Source organism: Budorcas taxicolor, chromosome 7 (genome assembly GCF_023091745.1).
Source record: "Budorcas taxicolor isolate Tak-1 chromosome 7, Takin1.1, whole genome shotgun sequence".
Classification (NCBI taxonomy): domain Eukaryota; kingdom Metazoa; phylum Chordata; class Mammalia; order Artiodactyla; family Bovidae; genus Budorcas; species Budorcas taxicolor.
In genome coordinates, this window is record NC_068916.1 from 94,139,711 (window position 1) to 94,166,110 (window position 26,400).

The 26,400-nt window shown below is 35.7% G+C and overlaps 1 protein-coding gene across 1 annotated transcript in view; it reads right to left on the reverse strand.

Moving 5' to 3' along the window:
* SKIC3 (SKI3 subunit of superkiller complex) overlaps window positions 1-26,400 on the reverse strand; it is a 101,758-nt gene that overhangs the window by 57,872 nt on the left and 17,486 nt on the right. Inside the window, exons 5-24 of the mRNA XM_052643318.1 lie at window positions 26,107-26,198; window positions 25,645-25,720; window positions 24,980-25,120; window positions 21,450-21,548; window positions 21,232-21,340; window positions 12,223-12,363; window positions 11,318-11,419; window positions 10,346-10,485; window positions 8,312-8,398; window positions 8,125-8,228; window positions 7,238-7,364; window positions 6,562-6,741; window positions 6,130-6,254; window positions 4,973-5,226; window positions 3,526-3,628; window positions 1,177-1,353; window positions 949-1,093; window positions 701-779; window positions 557-618; window positions 393-449 (exon numbers count right to left, since the gene is read on the reverse strand). Of these exons, the coding sequence (XP_052499278.1) occupies window positions 393-449; window positions 557-618; window positions 701-779; window positions 949-1,093; window positions 1,177-1,353; window positions 3,526-3,628; window positions 4,973-5,226; window positions 6,130-6,254; window positions 6,562-6,741; window positions 7,238-7,364; window positions 8,125-8,228; window positions 8,312-8,398; window positions 10,346-10,485; window positions 11,318-11,419; window positions 12,223-12,363; window positions 21,232-21,340; window positions 21,450-21,548; window positions 24,980-25,120; window positions 25,645-25,720; window positions 26,107-26,198 (2,400 nt within the window). The remainder of the gene's footprint in view (window positions 1-392; window positions 450-556; window positions 619-700; window positions 780-948; window positions 1,094-1,176; window positions 1,354-3,525; window positions 3,629-4,972; window positions 5,227-6,129; window positions 6,255-6,561; window positions 6,742-7,237; window positions 7,365-8,124; window positions 8,229-8,311; window positions 8,399-10,345; window positions 10,486-11,317; window positions 11,420-12,222; window positions 12,364-21,231; window positions 21,341-21,449; window positions 21,549-24,979; window positions 25,121-25,644; window positions 25,721-26,106; window positions 26,199-26,400) is intronic.

The following is a 26,400-nucleotide window of genomic DNA, read 5'->3' on the forward strand; positions in this document are numbered from 1 at the left end:
TAAATCACCAAAGCAAGGGTTAAATTTAAGTTTCTAAAGAGTACTAATCATTGCCCTTACTTCATCATCCCACCCCTAAGACATGTATGAAAGATAAAAAGAAAAACACCCAAATAATTCATAATAAAATTGTTTAATCTCTAAATGAAAATACAACGTAATTATAAAACCAGAAATTTCTGGGGACATGGAAAGGAAAACAAATCTTACACGTTCAATGTTCAATATAGTAAAGTAAATGCTATCCAACATCTAGCATATCAGCGAGAACGCTAGATAGATTAACAACGTGCAAAGTATTTCTCCACAAGAAGCTTAGTTATTATGAAGAGATCATACATAGAAAACGTTCTTTACTTACAAAACAACAAAGCAGACAATACAGTATTTACCTCAATTTTTTCATTTGCAAGGTATAACACTCCCAAGTTGGTCCATGCAACAGCATTCTAAAAAACAAATAAAATTAGGTCCCTTGTCTACACAGCAGTCTCAGAAAATTATTAACAGTACATTTCGATGTTCTTTTTCATAGACAGAGACACAGAACACTCACAATTTGTTCTGACTGGATTGATTTGATGAAACAGTGCTGAGCAAGGGCATAATTTCCAATACCTGAAAAATACAGACTTTGATAAAACTGAACTTTATTGTCTAAAACAATCTAAAAATATTTAAGTGTTAACTCAATTCTTACCACTATAACAGGAAACTACACCAAGAGCATTCCAGTATAAGTGATTATTACTGTCAAGTCTCACAGCTTTTTTCAGACACTGAAAAGTAAAATTAGATACATTTCATTTCTCGGAATATCAGTATTTATATACAGATAACTGTGAGTTTATGTGAAAACACTCTAGTATTTACTTTATTAAAAGCATCTTTCAGAAAAGACCTTAGTTTTTTAAAAAAAAGTTTATAAAAAATTTCTCAAAATCATACATGCATAGATTTCTCCAACAACTCTTGAAGGTCATCTGTGTTGCTGCCTGTGTCTGCTAGATGTTGTGCTTGGCGATAATAATTAATTCCAAGGTCACACCACGTATTAGACGTAGACATCAGTTTTAATGCACGACCGTAACATCTATGGAAATATAAAAGTGAATGTTATGTTTTGTTATGACGTTCTAATTTGAATGTCATCAAATGACCATCTTTGTAAATTACCTTCCTCCAAGATGGAGGAGCTCATTTTTCTTTAATACTTGTTTTCCTTCTTTCTGACCTAGAAGGACTCCTAAGACACTGACATTCACTTTAGATGGTGAGACAGCAGACAGACTGGTACAAGCGTCCCCAACTAGCTTCCAAAGGCAAGACACATCAGCCCGATGCTGCAGAGCCCTAAAAAAAAGAAACTGTGATGCTTAAAAATTATTACCAAAAAGTATGGCATTTATCTCCCTCACTACTACATACAATTAAAACAGGAAAGTGTACATATATACAGTCTTTAGTTCCTTAATTAAATGCAGGAAATGCTTTACTGAATTTACTAACATCTATATCTTCTTACCTCCTTTTTAAGAAGAAAGGAAGAGGGGAAGGAGAAGGAATTGTTTTGAGTGACAGAAACTGTGCAAACATTTCTTTGGTATTTGTTATCATTTTTCTTAGAAGCAGCAGAAATCCCATAAATAAATCAATAAATTATCCAGGACCATTAAAATTTACCTTTAATACTGGATCTTTTAAATTTGCTTTCTGTGTTTGTCTATTTAAACAAAAACCAAACCATTAAAGTCAGTAAATCTCTCTTAGTTGATTATCATAAACTTAGGTTTTGGTTGATTGACCTCAAATTTAAAAAAAAAGAACTAGCAAATGTATAACATAGCAAATATATTTGGTGATCCAAAGGAGTTTTACTTTCTGAGTTCAAGGATACCAAAAATCTAAATATGAAAGTGTGAAAAATCCCTATTTATTGAAGGAAGTAAGACTCAGTGGACAAGCTCAAAAAATAAATAAAAATATTAACTATGGTAGCAAAGGGCACTTCTTTTTAGAATGAGAAAATCTCTGCTATTCATTCTCTTCACTTTTCTCAAAATCTTATAAATAAAACATAGCAATTGCATAATTAAGCCAAGTCTTGGTAATCAGCCATCACAAACAGCTATGTTGCTGGCAGATGGACAAGCAGATGGAACATTGTTCATAGCCTTTTCTACTCATGGAGTCCAGCCAAAAATCATTTTCCAATGTCTTTCTGAGAAACAAGATAAATTATTGAAGTCATCACTAAAAGCCCAACGTGAGGATCGGGAGGAAGGGCAATACTATTTGTAGCTCCTTTGCCTAAGTGTCTTAGAGCAGTTTTAAAAATTGACAGCAGGAAAGGTGAAAACAGAGAGGAAAAAAAGAAGAGAATCACTGGCAGTTTTAACAACCCAAACTCTTATCTCCTTTTAAGTTCAGTAAAAAATAAAATATCTGTAAAGTAAAATAACTTCTATTGCCCTTACACAAGAATTGAAGTCATGTGAACATTCAAGTATAGAAGTAAATACAAACTTGGGGCTATCACTTTAAAAGTTCTATATAACTGCTTGTAATTAGTTGTGAGTGCTACATGGTATCCAGAACAAAATTCTCCACTCAGAAAGGCAGTATTTGGAGCTGAAGCATCATCAATCAAAGGCTCACATTTACCCTTAAGTGCTAGTTCAAACAAATTACACCCTGTTCACAATACCATTCTCTATGGAAAGAGTTTTAAGTGTTATGAAAGACTTGAAAAGAAAGTACACAAATCAGAGGGAGAAAAAAGAGTGAAGCTTTTACTTCAAATGTGGTTCATATTCAAAGCAAATCAATTCAAGAGCAAGGAAATCAATCAGACAGAGGAGAAGGCAAGTAGGAAAAGAAGGGAAGTGAAGCACAATAAAGATGTTTAAGAGCAAAAAAATTAATTCTGCATCTAACTTGTGTACCTTTTATAGCCATCTATCACAAATAACATTCCACTTAAATAATGAATATAGTTTCATAAAATAACCAGAGTTGCTGAAACATTTTCTGTCTTCTTTCTTGTTATTAGATACCACTTTTTTTCCTACACAAATTCTCTCCAGGAACAATCAGACTGCTACTTCACCTTTAGTCCTACCCATAAGTCTAACACAGGCTCTAACTACTGACTGTAAGGCCAGTTGTACACCTAAAATGCCATTTACCAACCAGTTCCAATTAGATACTTGTACCTCTAGGTCTCCTGAAAGAGAACATGAACACAGTGGTACCCAAGCTGCTACTCCACTAGCTACTTCTTCCTTCCCACTCTTCTCTACGCATCCAGCATTCCAGCTGCGAAAAGCAAGAAACTATATCTGTTCCCCAGCGCAAAATCAATACAATAGGTATGTTGCAGAATTAATTGGTTAGTCTGTCATTCTTTATGTTTGCGATTCTGAATAATGACTGCTATAGATAATAGGATAAACAGAGAATGATTTTATAATTTGACTTTATTATAATACCAAAAAAACAAACACAATAAATAATAATACTAACCGAGTAAAATATTCCAGTGCTTTCTCTATGTAGTCTACAGCTTTCCCATCAAGATAATCGACCAGAGCTGCTTTTGCCAACAGGAGGTGGCATTCACCCAAACCTAAAATCAGGTAAGTTTGTAGTTGTTAAAATATGTAAAAGAAACACTGAAAATGAACATCAAATAAATTTATTAGTATAATATTACAGACAAAATTTAATGGTATTTTATAAACAGTATCTTTAAGCATGGTCTTGCATACATTTATTGAAGAATTCAAATGGCAGGGTTCTGTTGGAGTAAACATGTATCAAAAGATAATATCTACGAAACCTACGAATTCTCATGATTTTCAACAAATTACTTACCTCTTAAAATCTTATCTTTGAAAATGGGGATATTACTTCATAAATACCTAATATGGTGCTACCTGCTATCACATTATTATCATCTGGTGTCGTGAAACAAGATTTGATCTCTCTACATTCAAAATATTCATTGGGCTTCCCTTGTGGCTCGACTGGTAAAGAATCCACCTGCAATGCAGGAGACCTGGGTTCAATCCCTTGGTTGGGAAGATCCCATGGAGAAGGGAAAGGCTACTCACTCCAGTATTCTTGGCCTGGAGAATTCCATGGACTGTACAGTCCATGGGGTTGCAAAGAGTCGGACATGACTGAGTGATTTTCACGTTCATACTATAAAAATTAAAAGAAATAGCAATTTCCTAAATTGCCTAGTAAACATTTAATAAGTGTGAATTCTCCTTCTGTTAAGGAATTTCATAAAATATTTTTTAAAGGGTTTCATGGTCTAAGTTACATGTCACTTATGACATACAACACTTCTGAATTAAACTCCCCACTGATTCTTTAAAAAGGAAAAAGAAATGGAGGAAAGCAAATACAGTGAACTCCAGTGCTTTTTTTAATGGTTAGAAATAATCATTTAAAAAGTAATAAAATATGGGTGGTGGTGTTTTACTTTAAATTACAAAAATAAGAAGGAATAGATACCTATAAAGGAACTAAAATTAATTTAGATAATTACAAACAATGAAAGTTGCCTCTAAAGTTCAAAAATTGAAAAAAATGAGGTTCTATAACTTACAAAGTAACTAAAACCTTTTAAGATATTCTGAGGATATAGTGAATTAATTATCAAAATACAAGAGTAGGAAAATTCCTGTTTTAGAGATCTAATTTTTAGATCCAGTACCTATCATGCTATTTATCTAAAAGCTGTATCTCTATCACACTACCATTTATTAACTGTCACAAGACAAAATCTGACCTTTCTAGATTCAGACCTATGTAACAACCTATCCTATAAAATGTTCTTACTGAACACATGTGATTGACTAAAGAAGTTCTTTTCAAGTTACTCAATACATTTAGAAATTTATTCAAGGATTTTATACTTTGGCATCACAAAAAGTCAAAGGAGCTATTAAAAAGGAATTACCTTTCAGAGCAGGCACATAATCTTCTTTCTTTTTAATGATCAGCTGGTACTGAGCTACCGCCTCTTTGTATTTGCCGAGGGTTTGCTGTATTGCCGCCACCTTGAACACACTGTATGTGGATTCTGGGTTCAGCTCGCTGGCTTTTGTGAAGGATTTCAAGGCTGTCGTATAGCCACCTCTGCTTAAATATGCCTCTCCTAATGACTCCCAACAATTGAAGTCCTTTGGGTCTGCCCTTAATGCTGCCTGTAAACTAAGAATTTCAAGAAAGAGTAGCAGAAGTGAAAGGGATAAAACTACTTCCACACCTGAAAGGAAAATACAAAGTAATTTAACTGAATCACACATATCCATGGTTTCCCTTATGAATAAAAGGGAAAACCCATATTTATTTAAAGCAGGTATACCTGTTCCTTTTATGATGTGAATTTTCTAATAGTAAGAAATGTTATTGTAGTTTTGGAATGAATGATAATAAAATTTTTTTGAAGAAATGCCCACCAAAATTTCTTTTCCTTGACTGTGTGGGAGAACTCCAATTTCCTATCCTACCAGAACAGGTATACACCTGAACATCGCAGTCTATAAGCCCTCACCAAGAAATATGAGAGTTGAAAAATGGGAATAACAGGCATACTTTTAATTTCAGATCAAATTCCATATCCATGAAAATTTTAAATGCCTGTATTCTAGGTATTAACATAAATCAGAAACAACTTTGATTCAAATACATTTTCTTTACACGGTTCAAGCCAAACTACTAAAAATGAGCTGCCCCAAATGCCCTTCAAGCTACTAATCTCTCTCCTGCCCCAAAACAATGCTTGTAGGTACAAGAAAAACAAAGATACTGACCTTGGCTTATTATCACTCCTTAAATTTATACTAAGAACCTACTATATACATGATACTATTAAGACTTTACTTGACTGGACGTCTCTCTCTCTTCTTAACATGAGGACATCAGTTAATTCAGTTTTGTAATTCCAGTGCATGCAGATAGTAACAGCCAATAAACCATAAATAAATTCTGCTACTTCTTCAAGTAAAATACAATCTGGTGGGTGGCAACTTGTCAGTTCATTTTGGATACCAATGGAGTTTAATTTAAGGAAACATGAGGCTAACAGAAGTTAAATATAGAAAGGCGCCTTACTCAGCCACTGCTTGGGAATGCTGACCAACTTTCAGATAGTACAGGCCTCGCCTGAGCCAGGCCCACTTTGCCGTCCCAGCACTTGCCTTCTGAGTGACTGTTGTCAGGATAGCTAAGGCAGTTTCCTAACAAAAAGAAAAGACTAATATTAGAGATATTAAATATTATAAAAAATACTGAACATTTATGTAAACAGATATATTTTCATTTACCACTTCTGATTTTTTAAACTGGTATATACTGAACCACACTTTCAACATTAAGCAACTCAATATCTGCCAATAAAAATTTACTCAATTTATAAGCAGTGGCACAAATACTTCTATAGCATCTAAAAATAAAAAGTAACTTTCAAATACACATATAAAAATATTTCTACTTCTATACTCAGAATAAAATAAAAGACAAAAGTGTTTAAATTATTAGACATACCATCTCTTCAAGCTCGACACTTAAGTCAACTGCTGCAGCTCCAGATTCAGCATCGGTGTCATCTAATTCAAAAGCTTTCCTATAACATCCACGGGCCCGATTTTTATCACCTACTACATCTTTGTAATAATGACCTAAATAGGAGAAAACTTTGCCCATGTATGGATCCAGTTTGGCAGCCTTTGAAAAAAAAATGATAATTACAGAATATTAAAGTTTGTTAGGATGGGTCCCTTTAAAAACACACACACACAAATACACAGATTAAAGAAAAAAATTAAATATACAATATGCCAAAACATCCTTTAACATAAGATTTAAAGCAGACATGAAAGCTAGCCATCACTACTTACAGAAAAGTAAGCATAAAAATATTATTTCTTTGCTTTAAAAAATGTGAAATTGAGTTATTATTTCATCAATTTGACTTTATGAATCAAGAAAGGGATGCAAAACTTGTAGATGTTACACACCTAAAATATATGTTAAACATGGAGAAGTATGTAAGACTCATATGCTGATAAAAGCAGAGGAGAATTACCTAAAAGCAATATTGTTTTCCAAGGTTTTCTTTCAGTAAAGAGTAATCTTAAGTACCTAACTTATTTGATTATCAATATTTATGATTTTATAATGAATTCATTTCAACTAAGAACTAAATAATAGAATGTGTTACCTTTAAAAAGTGGGTAAGAGCCTTTGTTTTATCTTTTCTTGTTTCTTCACCCATGGACCAGTATGTTAACCCAAGTTGGTAATGATATTCAGCAACTTCAGCATCTTTTTCAAGAGCTTGCTGAAAACTAAGTCACAAAAGGGAAGGATGCCATATTTAGATAGGGAGGTGGGTAGGTAGATAGATTGAAACAATTAGGAGACCCCTAACTGGACCACTAAAAGTTTGAGTGATTCAGGATGTCAAACTAGAAACAAGCTGTGGCTTCCTCTGTGGCTCAGTCGGTAAAGAACCCGCTGCAGTGCAAGAAACCCAGGTTTGATCCCTGGGTCCACAAGATCCTCTGGAGAAGAGAATGGCTATCCACTCCAGAATTCTTGCCTGAAAAATTCAATGGACAGAGGAGCCTGGTGGGCTACAGTCCATGGGGCCGCGATGAGTCAGACATGACTTAAGCAATTAATACTGGGACTTAGGATTTAAACCATAAAGAAAAAAAAAAAAAGACTTAAAGAAGAACTTAAAACCAAACAGTTACACATACTTATTGAACATTATGATTAGCTAATGAGATTTCAAAAATCCACCATGAAATTTTCCATAGTTACTGTGCTATATAAAAAAAATACATTTTTTAAAAATAGTAAAGCTTACAAAGAGCAAATTTATGCAAAACTAGATCTTTATCTGGACATGAATTTGAGCAAACTCCAGAAGAGAGTGGAGAAAAGAGGAGCCAACAAGCCACGGGATGACAGAGTTGGACACAGCTTAGCAACAACAAAAACAACAATGAAAATCTTTATCAAATTCCTTCGGTTCGAATTTTCCAGAAATAATAAATTAAGACATGTCTAGATTTATGAGCAATCTAAATATATCCTCACCATTTTTCTGCTTGTAGATAGTCCTTTTTGGTAAAATGAATCAAAGCCTCCAGGGCATGTGCTTCAGTTAGGTCAGGGTAAGAAGAGAGAAGGTCTTCCATAATCTATAAAGTATATATCTATCAATCCCATATCCAGACAAAAATAATTTTTAACTTAAAAATTCAGCTTAAATGAAAACACCAACCTTCGAAGCTTCATCTAATGAGCCCTTGTTCAGATAGGCCAAGCCTTTGAGAACCAAAAGTCCTGGTATATTATTTGCATCAGAAACCTAGAAAATAATTTAAAGAATTGCTATAAATCTCCCACAACACAGTGCAGCAGAGTTTGCTTTATGATCAAAGTATAAAGACTCAGATAGAGGTCCTGATTTCTATCACTATTAACACTTTCATTCTTTGTAATCTTTTCATTAAAGAAAATTTCAAATATATCAAAGTTAGAGAATAGCATAATAAACACACATCTACTTATCATTCAGTTTCAAAATTATTAACTCAAAGCCAATCTTTTACCATCTGTCTTTCTACTCATTTCATCAAACTCCTGCTTAGATTACCCCCAAATTATAAATTTTCACTTCACAGTTCAGTATCTATATCTAATAAATAAATTTATTTTTAATAACATAATACACTACCATCATAAACACATATGCAAAACCAATAATACATCCTTAACATCAAATAATTAGCCAGTGTTCAAATTTATCATTTGTCTCATAAAATACTTAAACAATTTGTTTTAATCAAATCTAAATAAGGGGCATACATTTCAACTGGTTGATATATGTCTCTTAAGTCTCTTTTAATTTATAGACTTCTCTTCCATCTCTTTTTTTTCCTCCCTTACTATCGAAAATACAGGCCACTGTCATCATTTCTCCGAGTCTGGCATTTGATGAATATATTCTCATGGTACTGACATGTTACCTGATCCCCTGTATCTTGTATAAATCAGTAGGTCTAGAAGTTTGATCTGATTAGGTTTGATGCTCTGGCAAGAATACCTCGTGTGTACCTGCACCAGGTTACGTCTAGTTGTCTTTTTTCTCATGATGTTTTAATCCATTTCAGACTGTAAAATAGTGATTTCCTGATTTTATCATTCCTTCTTTCCTTACTCAGTGGCATAATTTAACAAAGAGAAGATTCTTCTCTCATTATCTATTTGATTATTCTGAGGAACAGTTCATAAAGGACACAAAGGGTACTTTTTTCATTCTAACTGCTTCCTTAGCATCCTTCAAAGATGCACTTTATTGAGGATGCTTCATTGATTTTTTTGGTATCAACATTAACGTAAGGATTTAAATATAAATGATGTCTTTTCATCTACTGCAGTTACTAGTTCCCAAAGCATCCCCTCTTTAGTCTGCAAAAATCAATGCATGCTAGCTCCTGAACCCTTTGGAGATAATTCTAATAACCATTTATAATTTCTTTGATTTCTTGCATTATAAGATGTTCTGGGCTCTTCTTGTACATTTTCTGTCTCAGACTTGGATTCCACCAGTTCTTCCAAAAACTCATCTTTTCTTTTTTGTAAAAAAAAAAAACAAACAACCATGGAAAGACCTTTCCGAAGCATCCACACAAAACACACTGTTGATGAAGACAAGAAGACAAGTAGAAACAAGAAAATAAGATACTAGGTCTTGAAGGATTCTGACAGCTGTTCTAATTTTAAAGAAATACTATGAAATGCAAAGCCCTCAGAAATATACAAAACAAGGACTTTTTTTACAAAAATTAAAAATTCTGCAATATACTGGGTGATATAATTTCAATTTTACAAAAAAATTGCCTTTATCTGAAAAATATCTTTAAAGGCATCATGAAACTACTAGTGTCTTTAATAATTCTTGTCAATAATCTATGAAATATTATCTGAAGGGCAAAATTTAGAATTTCAAATTAATAATAATCAAGTAGTGATAACCCCAGAGGGCAAAAAGTGAAAAGGAGGATAAAAGCGAGAATAAGAAAGAAACTGCATCATAAGAAAAACATTGTAAGCACTTAACCAAGAAGCAAACAAATAACTTGAGGAGTTTCCAAGTGTGTAAATAACTTACAGAAGTGCAGATTTAGTGAATTCATACCTCTAACACAAAATTTTTCTAAGTAACTATTTGTGGCAAGGAGAGAATGGCTGATGCCCAGTTGACCAGAAACTAAATATTAATAATGAAGGGAAAATTCAATGATAAGACTACCTGATCAAGAGTATGAATTGCTTCCTCTGAAGATTCATAATCTGAGAGTTTAATCAAAGCCTCTGCTTTCAAACGAAGACAAAGATTCTTCTGATGCAGACTGCCACCAGACACACCAAGATTATCTATATTCTTCAGAGCTGACAAAAGGAAAGAGAGCTGAATGAAGACAACCAAAACACTTCACTTTTATTTTTAACGGTAACATAACAAACTACAGGTACAGTAAGAATAAACTGTTGAAATAACATACATGAAGAACAATTCAAAGCTAAATAAAAATTCTTCCCTGAACTCTTTATGAAAATACCTGAATTTAAAACAGATCAAAATTTAAAACCTCTATCTTCACATAACATATAATAAAACTGAACAACCTGAAACAAAACAATGGCTGTCTATATTTGCTAAATAACAGAGGTTAACCCTTAGCCAAAGCATCTATCACAAAAACAGCCCATTAAAGTTAAGGGAAGGGTAAAGAAGCTAAATTAGGACAAACCTTGGTAAATTATTTCTCAGCTGCAGAAGTAAGGTCACCAACTAGGTCAAGAGCAGTGAATCGCTTTCATGATTTCTGACACCCACATCTGACCCATGTGAACATATTCAAATAAGCTCAAAGATACCTTTCCTTGTCTTATTATCTACATTAGAGGAATCAAGAAGCTACACTGGAGTGAAGGTTGTAGAACACACAAGAAACTTCCCTATTACATGGAGCATCACCACACAAGCCTAAATTGACTTTATCAAAATTCCAACTATAGGTAACCTTGGAAAAATACTCACTGTCGGTTTAAAAATAAATATAATAGTAGACATGCATACAGACTTGATGGGCTTTTTTTTACTCTCCCCAATAAAATTTAAATTAGCTGTCAACTCAGAATACAAAATAAAGCACCATCATCATTCTTCCTTAAGACAAGAAGCAGCAGGGTTGGCCACCCTTAAAGATGTCAGGAATACCTTGATTGCATGAAAGAACAGCTTCCTTAGGTTTATGCATTCTGACTTGGGCTTCTGCCAGATGATACCATCCAGCTGTGCAGAGGGGGCTTTCCTTTATCCCTAAGAAGATAACAGCAATCACAAAGTCCAAGGTTTCCATTACTACTGAGGTGAACAGCCCCACCACCCACTCCCAAATCAGTATCCTCCCCTCTCCCTTGTCACCCATATCTGACTGTTTAGTCACAAAGTCACACTGATTCCATGCCCGTCACTTCACTTGGGATCTCCATCATCCATCCCAGATCAGTGCAAGTGCTTGCCCTCTACTCAAATTCATTCTCTACACTGTAGCCAGAATATTTCTAAAAATACATATGGGATTATGAAACCCCTATACTTAAGACCTTCCAATGGTTCCCAGTTGGATAACACACAAACTCCTTAGCAAGGTTTACAAGGCCCCTTTCCAGCCTCAATTGTTCTCAGACTTCCTTTTCCAATCTCCCTGAGTGCCACGAATGCCAGCTCTTCTCTCATCTAAGCCTATCTCAACTCTCAGCCCGCAGCACCCTCCCTACCGCCAGGCTTTCTATCTGTCACTCAGATCTCAATCTGAATGAAAGTTCATCCAGAAACATCATACTGGGCAAGACTAAATTAAAGCCTCCTAAGGATGGAGACATTATCTTTATTTTACAGATAAAAACAATAAGACACAAAGAGTTTAATGAACTTTCCTAAGGTCTTGAAATGTGTGAATGGCAGAGTTGGAATTCAAACTTAAGCAGACTTCAGAATATGTATGTACATTTTTTTGCTTCTATCCTAAATATATATATTCCTTAAAGAAAGGCCCAAAGATAAATAACTGCTGACTAACACCTATACCTCATGTTATACACTGCACACCATACACTTACCTTCTGTTAAGTTCCTAACAGCATCTTCGTACTTTTTGTCTTGTAATGCTTTAATGCCTAAACCTATGAGACCTGCGCCACTTTGGGGATCCATTTCCACTAGTCTACAACAATATTGTTCTCCCTCATCAGTAAGACTTCCTGGAATTAAAAGAAAAAGTTATTAGCATACATATACCAATATGTGCCAAAACCTATGCACCATAAATCGTTTTAAGATTTAAGTTTTTGAAAACTTAAATCTCAAAAGCTGTCTTCTACATACACCTCCACATTCTGATTCCAGGAATTCAAAACTTAAATAGATCAACGAATCTAGAAAATATTAACATTTCATTTTTAAAAAATCATGTTCCTTCTTCTTCTTAAATACCAGAAGTAGAAACCACTTTAGTCACAGCAGTATCAGTAAACCAAACCTGCTGTCATACTCAAGGTTTCAAACAAGAAACCTATGGCTACTTGTCATAATGCTAAGACTCAGCCACCGCTTGACACCAGGTCTCCCTTTTCTACTCAGCAGTAACAATTTTGGTTGTTAGATGAAGGAATTCTTGTCAAAGGACAGAACCTTCGCGAATTTCTCCTTGGACAACAATGTGCTGCCAGAGACTGACACCCACGGTGCCAGATGCAGTGGACTCATCCAGCGCATGGTACCCTGTACAAAGACTGAGTCACATTCTCAGGCTGACAAGCTCAGCACTACATTTTTGCATTCTTTCAAAACTTCCTTTTCCTATGTAAGTTAACAGTTAAGCTTACGTAGTATTCATTCAATGTCTGCATTTTGAATTTATTTTGGTAAAAAAATTAGCTTAGAAAACACTGTAGGTTCTGTTATGTTTCCATTTTCTCAAACCACAATCAATCTCAAGATTCCTGTTCCCAGGAAAGCAGAAAAACAGGTGGAAAAGATGGCTTCTGTTTTGAGAATAAACTGTGAATACCATTCACCACTTTAATAAATTGTTTAATCACATAAGAAAATTCTTAAAAAGTAATTTAGACAGTAATTTACAACTTGAAGCAATAAACAAGGGAATAAATAAAAACAGGTTAACTGAAAAAAGACCTGATGCTTATGTATCTATGTAAAGCAGACAGTCACAAACCACATATGGAACCACTGTTTCAGCAACAGATATTAAAGGTGGATTCTTTGCATGATACCATTCAGCTTACATATTTACACAAAAATTTCAAAACCAAACATACAACAATGCATAATCCTTAAATAATATTTTACATATTAACTTAGAAGTCCAAGTTAGCGCCAAAGATTCACAGAATTCATAATGGCTAAAGAATGAAAACTTCAATACTGTTTGGTGAAACGTGAGAATCAACTGGAAGAAATATTACTTTGGTTAATAAGCCAGAAAAAAGAAGCCTGCTTCTAGACAAGAATTCTCCTTCTGTCAACACGTTCTACCGCTTCTATAAATATGAATTCCAAGAATAGACATGCCTAGTTTCATACACCCTACATCCTCCAAAAGCAAACCACTGGGGTCCCGCCCTCTATTTTATCCAGTGCTATTGTCTAAACTAGATATCAGAATAACCTAGAGGACTTTTTATTTATTTTTTAATATAAATTCATTTATTTTAATTGGAGGTTAATTACTTTACAATATTGTATTGGTTTTGCCATACATCAACATGAATCCGCCACAGGTATACACGTATTCCCCATTCTGAAGCCCCCTCCCACTTCCCTCCCCGTATCATCCCTCTGGGTTGTCCCAGTGCACCAGCCCCAAGCATCCAGTATTATGCATCAAGCCTGGACTGGCGATTCATTTCATATATGATATTATACGTTTCAATGCCATTCTCCCAAATCATCCCACCCTCTCCCTCTCCCACAGAGTCCAAAAGCCTGTTCTATACATCTGTGTCTCTTTTGCTGTCTCGCATACAAGGTTATCCTTACCATCTTTCTAAATTCCATATATATGCATTAGTATACTGTATTGGTGTTTTTCTTTCTGGCTTACTTCACTCTGTATATTAGGCTCCAGTTTCATCCACCTCATTAGAACTGATTCAAATGTATTCTTTTTAATGGCTGAGTAATACTCCATTGTGTATATGTACCACAGCTTTCTTATCCATTCATCTGCTGATGGACGTCTAGGTTGCTTCCATGTCCTGGCTATTATAAACAGTGCTGCAATGAACATTGGGGTTCAAGTGTCTCTTTCAATTCTGGTTTCCTCGGTGTGTATGCCCAGCAGTGGGATTGCTGGGTCATAAGGCAGTTCTATTTGCAGTTTTTTAACGAATCTCCACACTGTTCTCCACTGTACTAGTCTGCATTCCCACCAACAGTGCAGGAGGGTTCCCTTTTCTCCACACCGTCTCCAGCATTTATTGCTTGTAGACTTTTGGATCGCAGCCATTCTGACTGGTGTGAAATGGTACCTCACTGTGGTTTCGATTTGCATTTCTCTGATAATGAGTGATGTTGAGCATCTTTTCATGTGTTTGTTAGCCATCCGTATGTCTTCTTTGGAGAAATGTCTATTTAGTTAATTGGCCCATTTTTTGATTGGGTTGTTTATTTTTCTGGAATTGAGCTGCATAAGTTGCTTGTATATTTTTGAGATTAGTTGTTTGTCAGTTGCTTCATTTGCTATTATTTTCTCCCATTCCGAAGGCTGTTTTTTCACCTTTAGTTTTCTTTGTTGTGCAGAAGCTTTTAGGTTTAATTAGGTCCCATTTGTTTATTTTTGCTTTTATTTCCAATATTCTGGGAGGTGGGTCATAGAGGATCCTGCTGTGATTTATGTCGGACAGTGTTTTGCCTATGTTCTCCTCTAGGAGTTTTATAGTTTCTGGTCTTTCATTTAGATCTTTAATCCATTTTGAGTTTATTTTTGTGTATGGTGTTAGAAAGTGTTCTAGTTTCATTCTTTTACAAGTGGTTGACCAGTTTTCCCAGCACCACTTCTTAAAGAGATTGTCTTTAATCCATTGTATATTCTTGCCTCCTTTGTCAAAGATAAGGTGTCCATAGGTGCATGGATTTATCTCTGGGCTTTCTATTTTGTTCCAATGATCTATATTTCTGTCTTTGTGCCAGTACCATACTGTCTTGACGACTGTGGCTTTGTAGTAGAGCCTGAAGTCAGGCAGGTTGATTCCTCCAGTTCCATAGAGGACTTTTTAAAACCAAAAATGCTGAGCTCCACTCCCAAAGTTTCTGATTCAGTTAGGTCTGCTATTAGTCCTGAGAATCTGCATTTCTAACAAGTTCTCAGGTGATACTGATACTCCTGGTCCAGAGGTCATACTTTAAGAACCACCAGTCTACAGTATTTGCCAATACCATATGCCAACTGTATTATTAGCTTTATGACAGGTATACCCTGCCTTTGCTGTCTCTGTAACTACACAGTCATTTCTGAAAGATAGGGACTAGCACGGTATCTTGCACATGGCAGACATTCATTAAATATTGTAATGATCTTTTAAAAATACCATTATGGGGCTTTACTAGTGGCTCAGCAGTGAGGAATCCCCCTGCCAGTGCAAGAGACATGAGTTCAGTCCTTGAGCCAGGAAGATCCCATGTGCTGCAGAGCAGAAGGCCCATGAGTCACAACTACTGAGCCTCTGCTCTAGAGCCTGGGAGATGCAACCACTAAGCCCATATGCCACAGCTGCTGAAGCCCAGGTGTCCTGGGGCCCACACTACACAACAGGAGACACCACCACAACAAGAGGCCCTCACACCGCGGCTGGGAAGTGGTCCCCACTCGGTGCAACCAGAGAAAAGCCCACACAGCAGTGAAAACCCAGCACAGCTAAAAGGAAAAACTTTTAAAAATTAATACCGTAATAACAGATGTCCCAAAAGGCTGACTCTATGAATAGGTAAATGGCTGAGAATTACTATGGAAAATTAAAAACAGTCACCATTCTAAAAATAAAATGGGTACTAAAATTTTATCTTCAATTTCTACTCAACTGAGTCAAAACTCTCTTACTCCCTAAAAACACAATTCATGACAGGCTATCCTGGCTATTAACACTGCCCTGATTACAGAAAACACACCTAGGATGAAAAGAAGACAAGCCAGTCAGGCATCTTTCCAACGATCATCCATCTACACTGAGGGTAAGCAAAGTGTGACTAGTAGATGAAAACAGTTTCCAAAAGTCCAGGAACAACACGAAAACCTTTTAAAACAAGGCGAATTTTTCTAACATACTCCCTTTGTTAACATCTGGGAGCACAATTATAGAAACAAAATGAGATTTGAGGAAACTATATTCATGTCAAGCCCTTAAGAACATACTCTCTACATATGGTCAAGTGGCACTTAGAGGATTTCTCTATAGTGTTCACAAAAACCATCAACAGTAATAACAACACTAGTGATCCTGTGTAAAGAGACAAGGAATATTCCAGCTTCAACTCTCAATCCACTTCTCCATACTAATTCTTATTGAAAATACTACCTATACAAATGTTGAAGACAAAACCAGAAAGTAAACAGATTTCATTAATCTGAATAGAAAATCATTTACTTATCTGCTCTTTTTAACATTTAAAAGATTCCAAGATTCCAGATTCAGTGACTTTAAAACAGTTTGGCAATATTACCTTTATTTATCAATAAGGCAAGTAAGAGGCACTTCCCTAGCGGCCCAATGGTTAAGACTGTGCTCCCAATGCAGGAGACCCGGGTTCGATCCCTGGTCAGGGAACTAGATCCCACATGCCACAACTAAAGATCACAAACATTGCAACAAAGACCCCACACAGCCAAATAAAAAAATAAACAGGGCAAGCGAGACATGGAGCTGATAAAAGATGTTCTGAAAAGGTTCAGAGCAGGTGCTAAGTAATAGCTATAAGAATTCTGTCTCCTAAAGTTTATCACAAAAAAAGAGGTGTTTTTTTTTTTAAATAACCTAGCTTGGAAGGGAGAAAAACAGCATGTACTCATTTCTTTATTTCCACCTGGATTTTCTAATATTTCTAGAACACAAAATCTTAAACTCTTTTCTGTTTGAAGAACCGAGTCTTTTTTATCTTCCCCCATTTCAGCAATAAAGCAAAACAAGATAAATCAAAAAAGGTCATTTAGCATGAAGTAACATTTCATCAGGTGACAACTGTGAAAGCTATTCACTTGATATGTGAAACTTGATAAACGGAGTCATTTTGAAAACACATCAAGCCTCAACATGCAAAGGAGGACAAAAGAGAACGGAATCTATTTGTCCTCAGTGGAAAAGAACCCAGTGATTAACTGCTGTTGAAGCAGCAAATTCTGCAGGCACTGAAGTACTCTGGGGGAGGATAGATCAGCCTTTAGGAGGCCTTCCAGATTTTCAAAAGTTCTTAATATACAGAAAGTTCGGATTCAAGGAGCAATGAAAATATAAAAAAGAAAGAAACCATTAAGCATAATTTCCTACTGTCCTGCCTTAACTATTCAGCTCTCACCCCAGAATAATGCTACACCTTCTGTATCTAACGTGTCCAAGTCTGCACTGGTCCATTCCTCAAACCATCACAACTAACATTCCAGCAGGGAAAGAAGCTGTCCCACGTGGATAAATATCCACCAACCCACGCCCCTTTGCCAGGATATAGATCTCTCCTTCAATTCTGCAAATTGCTGCTGCTACTGCTGCTACGTCGCTTCAGTTGTGTCTGACTTTGTGCAACCCCACAGACGGCAACCCACGAGGCTCCCTCGTCCCTGGGATTCTCCAGGCAAGAACACTAGAGTGGGTTGCCATTCCCTTCTCCAATGCATGAAAGTGAAAAGTGAAAGTGAAGTCACTCAGTCGTGTCTGACTCTTAGCGACCCCATGGACTGCGCCCACCAGGCTCCTCCGTCCATGGGATTTTCCAGGCAAGAGTGCTGGAGTGGGGTGCCATTGCAAATTACCCATCCTCAAAACCTCTTTGAGAATGATTTTTTTTTCACATAAACCAATACCCTCTCTAATCAAACAGCATAACCCCTTTGCTATCTCTTTACTAAAATACTTTGTCAAGTATTGAATTTATAGGCAAAAGTCTGCACACTACTTTTTTCTTTGTCTGGTTTTGTTTTTTAGTTCATTTTTAATTGAAGGATAAGTGCTTTACATGCAAACTACTTGTTGATCCCACTTCTACAATTTTGTAGGCTTTTGGGGATATGAAGGCATATTTACTTGAAAAATTCACATTACAGGGTTGTATGTGCCTATTAAGAAAATGTTTAATTAGTTTCCAAAAGGAAATGCCAGAGCATCTTCATGTGAGCAGGTCAAGAATGAGGGAATGGCACGAGCCATTAATAGCTGAACAGGAACAGAAACAAAAGGGTGAACTCCAGCCATGAGTTTATCAATCACAACTATAATCGCAGAAAAATGGCTGAAGGATGGATACCAGGGGCTACACGATAAAGAAAACCAGTCCGCTTATCTTGGGAACACACTGGCCTCAAGTTAAAATTTGAAGAAACTGAGTGATTTAGAACTATGCTTCCTATTAGAGGAAAACAAAACAAAATAAAAAACCACACATATAAGCTCTAAGCATGCTTCTTGTACTGAAAGTCTCTCAGCAGGCATCCTCCTCCTTGACTGCAAGGCATTGTCCATAATGTCAACTAGCTCTTTCTTCTTGAAACTCTCCTTCCAGATGGCACCACTGCAATTCCCCTTCTCCTCTAGAAGTCTATTATCCCCTTCTCACGCTTCCTCCTCCCCTCCCTTAACTGAAGTCTGTCCCTGGATTGCTTCCCTTTATACCTGCTCACCACTTCTTCCTATTCTTTTCCCATCATGTGTTCTAAGTTTCAATTCACTCACTTTGATTAAAAAAGACAGCCCTACTAGAGGCCTCTTAATCATAAAGCTAGTTGCTCAATCTCTCAAAACTGATCCCCCTTGTGAAATGCTTTCCTTGCCTTTTGTCTTGCTTTTTATCGAGGTCCCCCACCTTCCTCTCTGACCTCTTCACTTCTCTGTCCTCCATTTCCTTCTTTCCCCTCTTCCTCCCTTTCCACACAAGGCACATTATACATGTTTCTGCTCTTCAGGCATCCTCTGAAGTTGTCCATTCCATTCCCTTCCACCTACATGCAAATGGTGTCCAAGTCTTAAAACTAGCCTTTGTACTGATCTCTCGTGAGCAAACCCTGACGAGCGTTCCCCTCTGAACACCCGTTAACACCTCCTCTCAACAACTTACCTTTGTACAAACCATCATTCCATATTAGTGCAACTTTTCAGGAAAGCCCCAAATTAAAATTGATTTCTCCCTCCCTTCACCTCTAAAAAAATCTCTATTTTCTTCATTCACCTGTTACTTTCAGTTGCTATCATATTCCCAGTTCATTCGTTCCTATAGTTCATTTGTTCTTAGTATTACTTATTCTATCCAACCTAGTCTATCTTCTGTACAATATATCCAGCATACCATGTTAAAGACTTTATACTTCATAAAGCTACTCTACGACACTTTTGTGCTTCCCACGTGGCACTAGCGGTAAAGAATCCGCCTGCCAATGCAGGAGATACAAGAGATGCATGTTCGATCCCTAGGTCAGGAAGATCCCCTGGAGGAAATGGCAACCCACTCCAATATTCTTGCCTGAAAAATTCCCCGGACAGAGGAGTCTGGCAGGATACAGTCCAAGGGGTCACAAAGAATCGGCCACAACTGAGCACGCAAAACACTTACAACATCTGCTTTTCTCAAGTTAGAGCAAAGTGCTCTTCCACATCTATCTTGGACTCAGTTAAAGTAAGGAGAAGGGGATCCATTTACTGCTCACCGCAGAAAAATCAAAGACTGAAGGTAAGGGTTCAGGATTTCAACTCAGGCACGAGAGGGGAAAAAGTACAAGTTGGACTTAGAAGGGGAAGCCAGAGTAGGCAGAGTCAAGATTGGTGTAATAAGATTTCTGTAACAGGAATTTTCCCTCAATTATCCTTAGCGGTAATTTTCGACCATTTTTCAATTATGGAATATGTGATGGTCAGTAACAAAGCATTCCCAAATATATACTCATTCAGCAACAAAGTGAAAAAACTTAGCTTAGGAAAGCTCTGCACCAACTCACAATCACTATCACACTGGTACTGGTACTGTTAATTCCATCCCAAAGACTGACTTCGATGAACTTTATTTGTGTCAGGTGAATACAGATACGGACAGGAGTGATATTCAAGTTATTTTTAAAGCACCTATTCAGCACAGACCCTGGCAAAAAAGGACAGCAGCTGCTGTGAAAACCAATATGGTCAACATCCTGTAAACTGACAGGCACAGACACCTACAGCTGCAAGTTGTGGCAACTCCCAGCAGGCTAGCCATCATCACCTCTTTCTCTTCCCCCAGAGAAAGCACACCATGAAGCAAAAGCACTGAGCACACACTAAGACACACTCTCTGACTTGAATTCTGCTGTTTTATTGAAAAAGCAGATCTTCCACAAACTTCATTACTTTATCATATTTAACAATGTACTTGTGGACACTGACATACGATATAACATCAACACTGAGAATGCTTATCATTAACAAAATCTTCTGCAGGACATTCACAGCCCTATGTAATACAGTCTAAACTACTTAACCAAAACAGATCTTAGTTAGTCTTTCTACTACAGCAAATAAAACTATTCTACTATTCCCCCAAACTGCACCTAGCTCCATACCTCTGCTCATGCCATGGGGACTATCTTTCACTTCCTCCTGTTCATCTAATTTCTATGGAAAATTCAAGACCTCCAATTCCCACCTTCCAAAAGAACTTACTAATCAACAATGAACTCAGTGGCTCACAATTCCCTGAGTCACTATACTTTCCTGTATTTCTTAGCCTTTTCATGTGCATAAAGACTAAGTATCATACCTCCTCTCATGTCCAGAAATACTGAAACAATACCTTACATGTGACAGGCAATAAAGCAATTTTTGATTGACAGCAACATTACTCTCACAACTCTAGGACACACAATATAATAGAGAAGAAATTACCTGATTCAATTAAATGTAAACAAAGCACTTCTAGTGGATATTGTACAGTGGGATAGATGTTTATCATTCCTTCACAGGCCTTCTTCAACCTAGCAGTCTCATGAGGAAACTTGAAAATAAAAAAAGAAAAAGAAACTGAGTAGCAGTAAAATATATTTATGAATACTTCCCTAATTAGAATAGAAAAGTCATATTAGAGATTTTAAAAATCAACTTACTTTGGATAAACACTGAATGAAATGTTTATAAAGCACTTGGTGATCTTCACTAGGAATCTTATCTGATAAGCCCAGTGCATTCTCAAAAGCAGTTAAAAGCTGAAACAGAAACAAAAAAGCTATCATCTGTAGTTTACTTAAGTGACAAATGTAACAAATAGTTGAACACAGAAGACTCGCTTATACAAAGGACACCCTCAATTAGTAACGGAAGATATGTTTATTGTCTGGCCCTGACAATTTCAATGAGGGGGAAAAATGTATAAGCTTGGAATACATTCCAACTCCAACTGGCCAACAGACTGCACTGAACAAATAAGGGACAACTATAAATTGCTTAACAACATTAATGAAACATTCTCATAAGTGCTTGCTGCTCTCTACTAAGTAGTTAAGAGGTGTAGTCTCATAGGTCAGTGTAGCTTCTATTGCTCAGATCACTTTTAAAACATCCCTTCTGAAATCACCAATACAGTCTTTGGAACATCTTCATAATAGCAAATCTTCAATCTCAAAAACAAAATGTTTCTGAAGTCATACTTTTGGTAAAAGAAAATCAGAGATATGACTGAACTATAATGAGATCATTTTTTTATACAGTACTATTAACTGACTTTGAAGAAAATTCCAAAAGAAGCCTTCTAAATGTTTCCTCAGCAAATACAGCAATACCTGAATACAAAAGGCAAGCACTTTTAAAGAGTACCATTTATTTGGTTACGTAAGTTACGCATTTTTCAAAATGAATTTCCATGACTGTATAATGAAAATTCATAATATAGTTCACCATCTCAAATTCTCTTTGTAAAGAATGATATAAAGTCTGTATAAATAAATAAAATTTTACTGCTCTGATAAAGTTAATGATTTTGAAGAAAATAAAAAAAGAAGCCTAACAAAGTCAAGCATGCACAACAGGTTCAAAAACATAGTTAAGAAATTAATCCATATGTAAAATATATGACAAATTTTTTCTCTGAACACAAATGAAGCAGAGTATCACTAGCATTCAGGGTGAAAATAACTGCCCCCCAATACTTTTTTCCTATTTTTAACAGCTAGAAATTAATTCTTAAAATGATAAATATAATTAATTCTCTTTCATGAAGTAGTACAGTGGATTTTTTTTAAATTTTACTTATTTCAGCATGCCTCTGATACCTATACTATTTTAAAGAAATAATGAAGTCAAACATGAAGATGTGTTTTAAGAGAAATCAATAAATCACCTAATTTTGTCACCATTCAATTTCTTTCTACAAGTGAATCTATATACCAGTAAATTAATATATACAACAGAGATAAGATAGTCCCTTCAACAAGTGGTGCTGGGAAAACTGGACAGCTATGTGCAAAAAAATGAAATTAGAATACTTCCTACACCATACACCAAAATAAACTCAAAAGGGATTAAAGACCTTAACATAAGACCAGAAACTATAAAACTCTTAGAGGAAAACATAGGCAGAAGACTCTCTGACATAAACCACAGCAAAATCCTTTATGACCCAACTCCTAGAGTAATGGAAATAAAAATAAACAAATGGAATTTAAGTAAACTTAAAAGCTTTTGCACAGCAAAGGAAACTATAAACAAGGTGAAAAAACAACCCTCAGAATGTGAGAAAATAATAGCAAATAAAACAACTGACAAAGGATTAATTCTCCAATATACAAATTAATGAAAATCTTATTCTCATATTTTCATTCGTAGCACTTAGGACATTGCCTGACATACAGTAATAGTTTCCCCATACTTTCTGATTAAAGGAACAAATGAGTGAGTGAACAAATGAAGAAATGCACTTCCAATCTTGCATAAAATCCATAATTGTTAACATTTTAAAGTTCTATTCAATTTAACAAGTGTACATTGAGTGCTTATTTACTATAATAAGAAATTAAGTTTACCTTTAAACTTATAAAAAATAGAATGATGAAAATATTTTTCATTTACAGTTCAAAATCAATGGTTTTTTAATAGTCTTTTAAAAATTGTTTTCAATTACTTGCAAAGCTGCAGTTTAAAAAGGAATACTGCTAGGAATAAGTAATTTAAATACTAAATATAAACACTTTAAATATAATAGTCTACTACTGACAAGGGATTAATCTCCAAAATACATTTAATACAAACACTTTATGCAGCTCAATAACAACAACAAAAAGAAAAACCAAATAATCCCAGCAAAAACTGAGTGCAAGATCTAAACAGACATTCCTCCAAAGAAGACATACAAAGAAGATGGCCAAGAGGCACATGAAAAGATGTTCAGCATCACTAATTATTAGAAAAATGTAAACCAAAACTACAATGAGGTATCACCTCACACTGGTCAGAACAGTCATCATCTAAAAGCCTACAAACAATAAACGCTGGAGATGGGGGTGGAGGAAAAGAAACCTTCCTACACTGTTGGTGGGAACATAAAATGGTACAACCACATGGAAAACAGCATGGAGGTTCCTTAAAAAACTAAATACAGAACTATCATGTGATCCAGCAATCCCACTCCTGGGCATGTATCTGGACAAAACCATAATGCAAAAAGACACATGCACCCCAACACTCAATGCAGCACCATTTACAATAGCCAAGACACAGAAGCAACCTAAACGTCTATCGACAGAGGCGCGGACAAAGAAGATGCAGGCATACACACAATGATCTATCACGCAGCCATAAAAAGAATGAAATAACCCCATCTGCAACCACACGGACAGACCCAGAGATCGTCGTACTGAGGACAGTCAAGTCAGACGCAGAAAGACAAATGTCATATGATATCACTTACATGCTGAATCTATTAAAAAATGGTACAGAAGAAGAGACAGATGTAGAAAACAACCGTACAGTTACCAGGGGGAAATGCAGCAGGGGAGGGATAAACTGGGAAACTGGGATCGGCATATACACAGTACTATATACAAAATATGTAACTAATAAGGACCTGCTGTATCTAGCACAGGGAACTCTACTGAATACTCTTTAATGACCTATATGGGAAAAGAATCTAAACAGAGTAGATATATGGATATGAACAACTGATTCACTTTGCTGTACACCTGAAATGAACACAACACTGTAAACCAGTTAATACTTCAATAAAAATTAAATACATAAATAAATAAAATGCTCTAATTGTTAAACCTGAAAGCAATTTAGTACTCTTAGTTCAGAAATATGAAGAAACATACCTTTAAGGTACAACTTTTTAGAAACAGCAGTTATGTAAAAGTCAATTTCACTGTTTCTTCTTCACAGTTATTAAGTAACTGATACAGTGTGAATTCTTGTGAATACAAGGACGTAAAATTTTGATACCCTGAATACCACTTCCACTCTGTCCAGACTTAGTCTGAAACTGTAGGCCTGTAATTCTTACTTTATCAGGAAGAGCCTCTATGAATTTAAAATATCTAGTCTGACATACGGTGTTTTTCTGTATTACATCATGTTTTCATTTTCTAAATTCAACTGAATGATCAATTTTCGTGATACAAACTGTGGGGAGTACATGGCTCAGTACCAATTGCTGGGTCTCATTATTCTGATCCTCAGCGCACTCAGCCAGCAACTGAGTCAATTTCCTCCACAGCTGATGAAGCTCCTGGTTGTCTGCACCTTCTTCCTGTCGTGTCTTTATCAATTTGTGCCATGTTCGGGCCACCTATCAAGGAGATTTTAAATGGTTACTATATCTAAAATACTGAAACGCTAGTAAAAACATTTAAATCTACAAATAAAAACATTTTTATTTACTAATACATAAAAATTGCAAAAGCAGAGAGCTCCATCTATTATGAATTCCATTAAAAAAAAACAGGATGATTGGGCAAACCCACACAGTCCTTATATGAGAAGTATGACTGAGACACCAGAGTACATGCAGGAATGACTGCATGCCCCAGTCCTCACAACTTACAGCATCAGCAGTGGGACACCACAAACGAGTCACTGAATTCTACAGATGATACACTTTTACTTATTTGATTTATCCTTGCCCAGTTTCAAAAAAGTTTGGAAGTTATGATACCTGAATTCCAATTTACAGTTTTCAAAGCACTGTACCATATGTTTTGATGCCGTACCATATGTTAATTTTTTAAATGTTTCCTTAAGCTAAATGAACGCTTCCTTTTAGTAATGGTTTTATTAAAAGAAATTTACTACCCAAGCAAATCATTAACCAACCTCTACGTGTTTCTTTTCTTGGTAATACAGATCCACCAGTTTCTTACAGACATCACACCACTTCTGTTTGTCAACACTTAGAATAGAAAAAGAGGATTTTGAATCTGATTAATGAAAAAAACTGAGGACTTAAGACACAAAAATTAAAATATCCCCAAAATAATACTACTGGAACATATCCTCTATCACACTACAACAAAATTTCATAAAATGAGCCTCTCATAAAAAAGAAAGGTTTAAAAAACATTATCTTCTATTATATTGACTAAAAATAATATCAAAGTTCTCAAATTAGTCAACCCCCCTACTATTACTGTTTCTATCACAAGTAAGAGATTCTGTAACAATAGTTTGAAAGAAAAATGATTTCCAATTCCCAGTAAATGTCTTCTATATAATTTTAATCAGTTTTTTCTACTTCAAGCGGTTAAAGAAACGAGCCTTTCCCCACACACTGATTACCTTTCATACAGATCCAGGAGTTTTTGGTAAACACCAGGTAAGTCATCCTTAGCATTTATATGATTACATTTCTCATACAAACTTGCTAACCCCTAAAAGAGGAAACAGCAGTGATTACTCTTCCAAAGACATCTAGTGTGCTCACATTTATTTTGCTAAGTAAAGTGACAATCTACTGTAAAGATTATTTATGATAGAGATTATTATAGTTTACAGATGAAATAAAACACCTGAGATTTGCCTCCAAATAACTGGAGGCAGGAGGGAGTGGGTGCAAGTACAGATGGAATAACA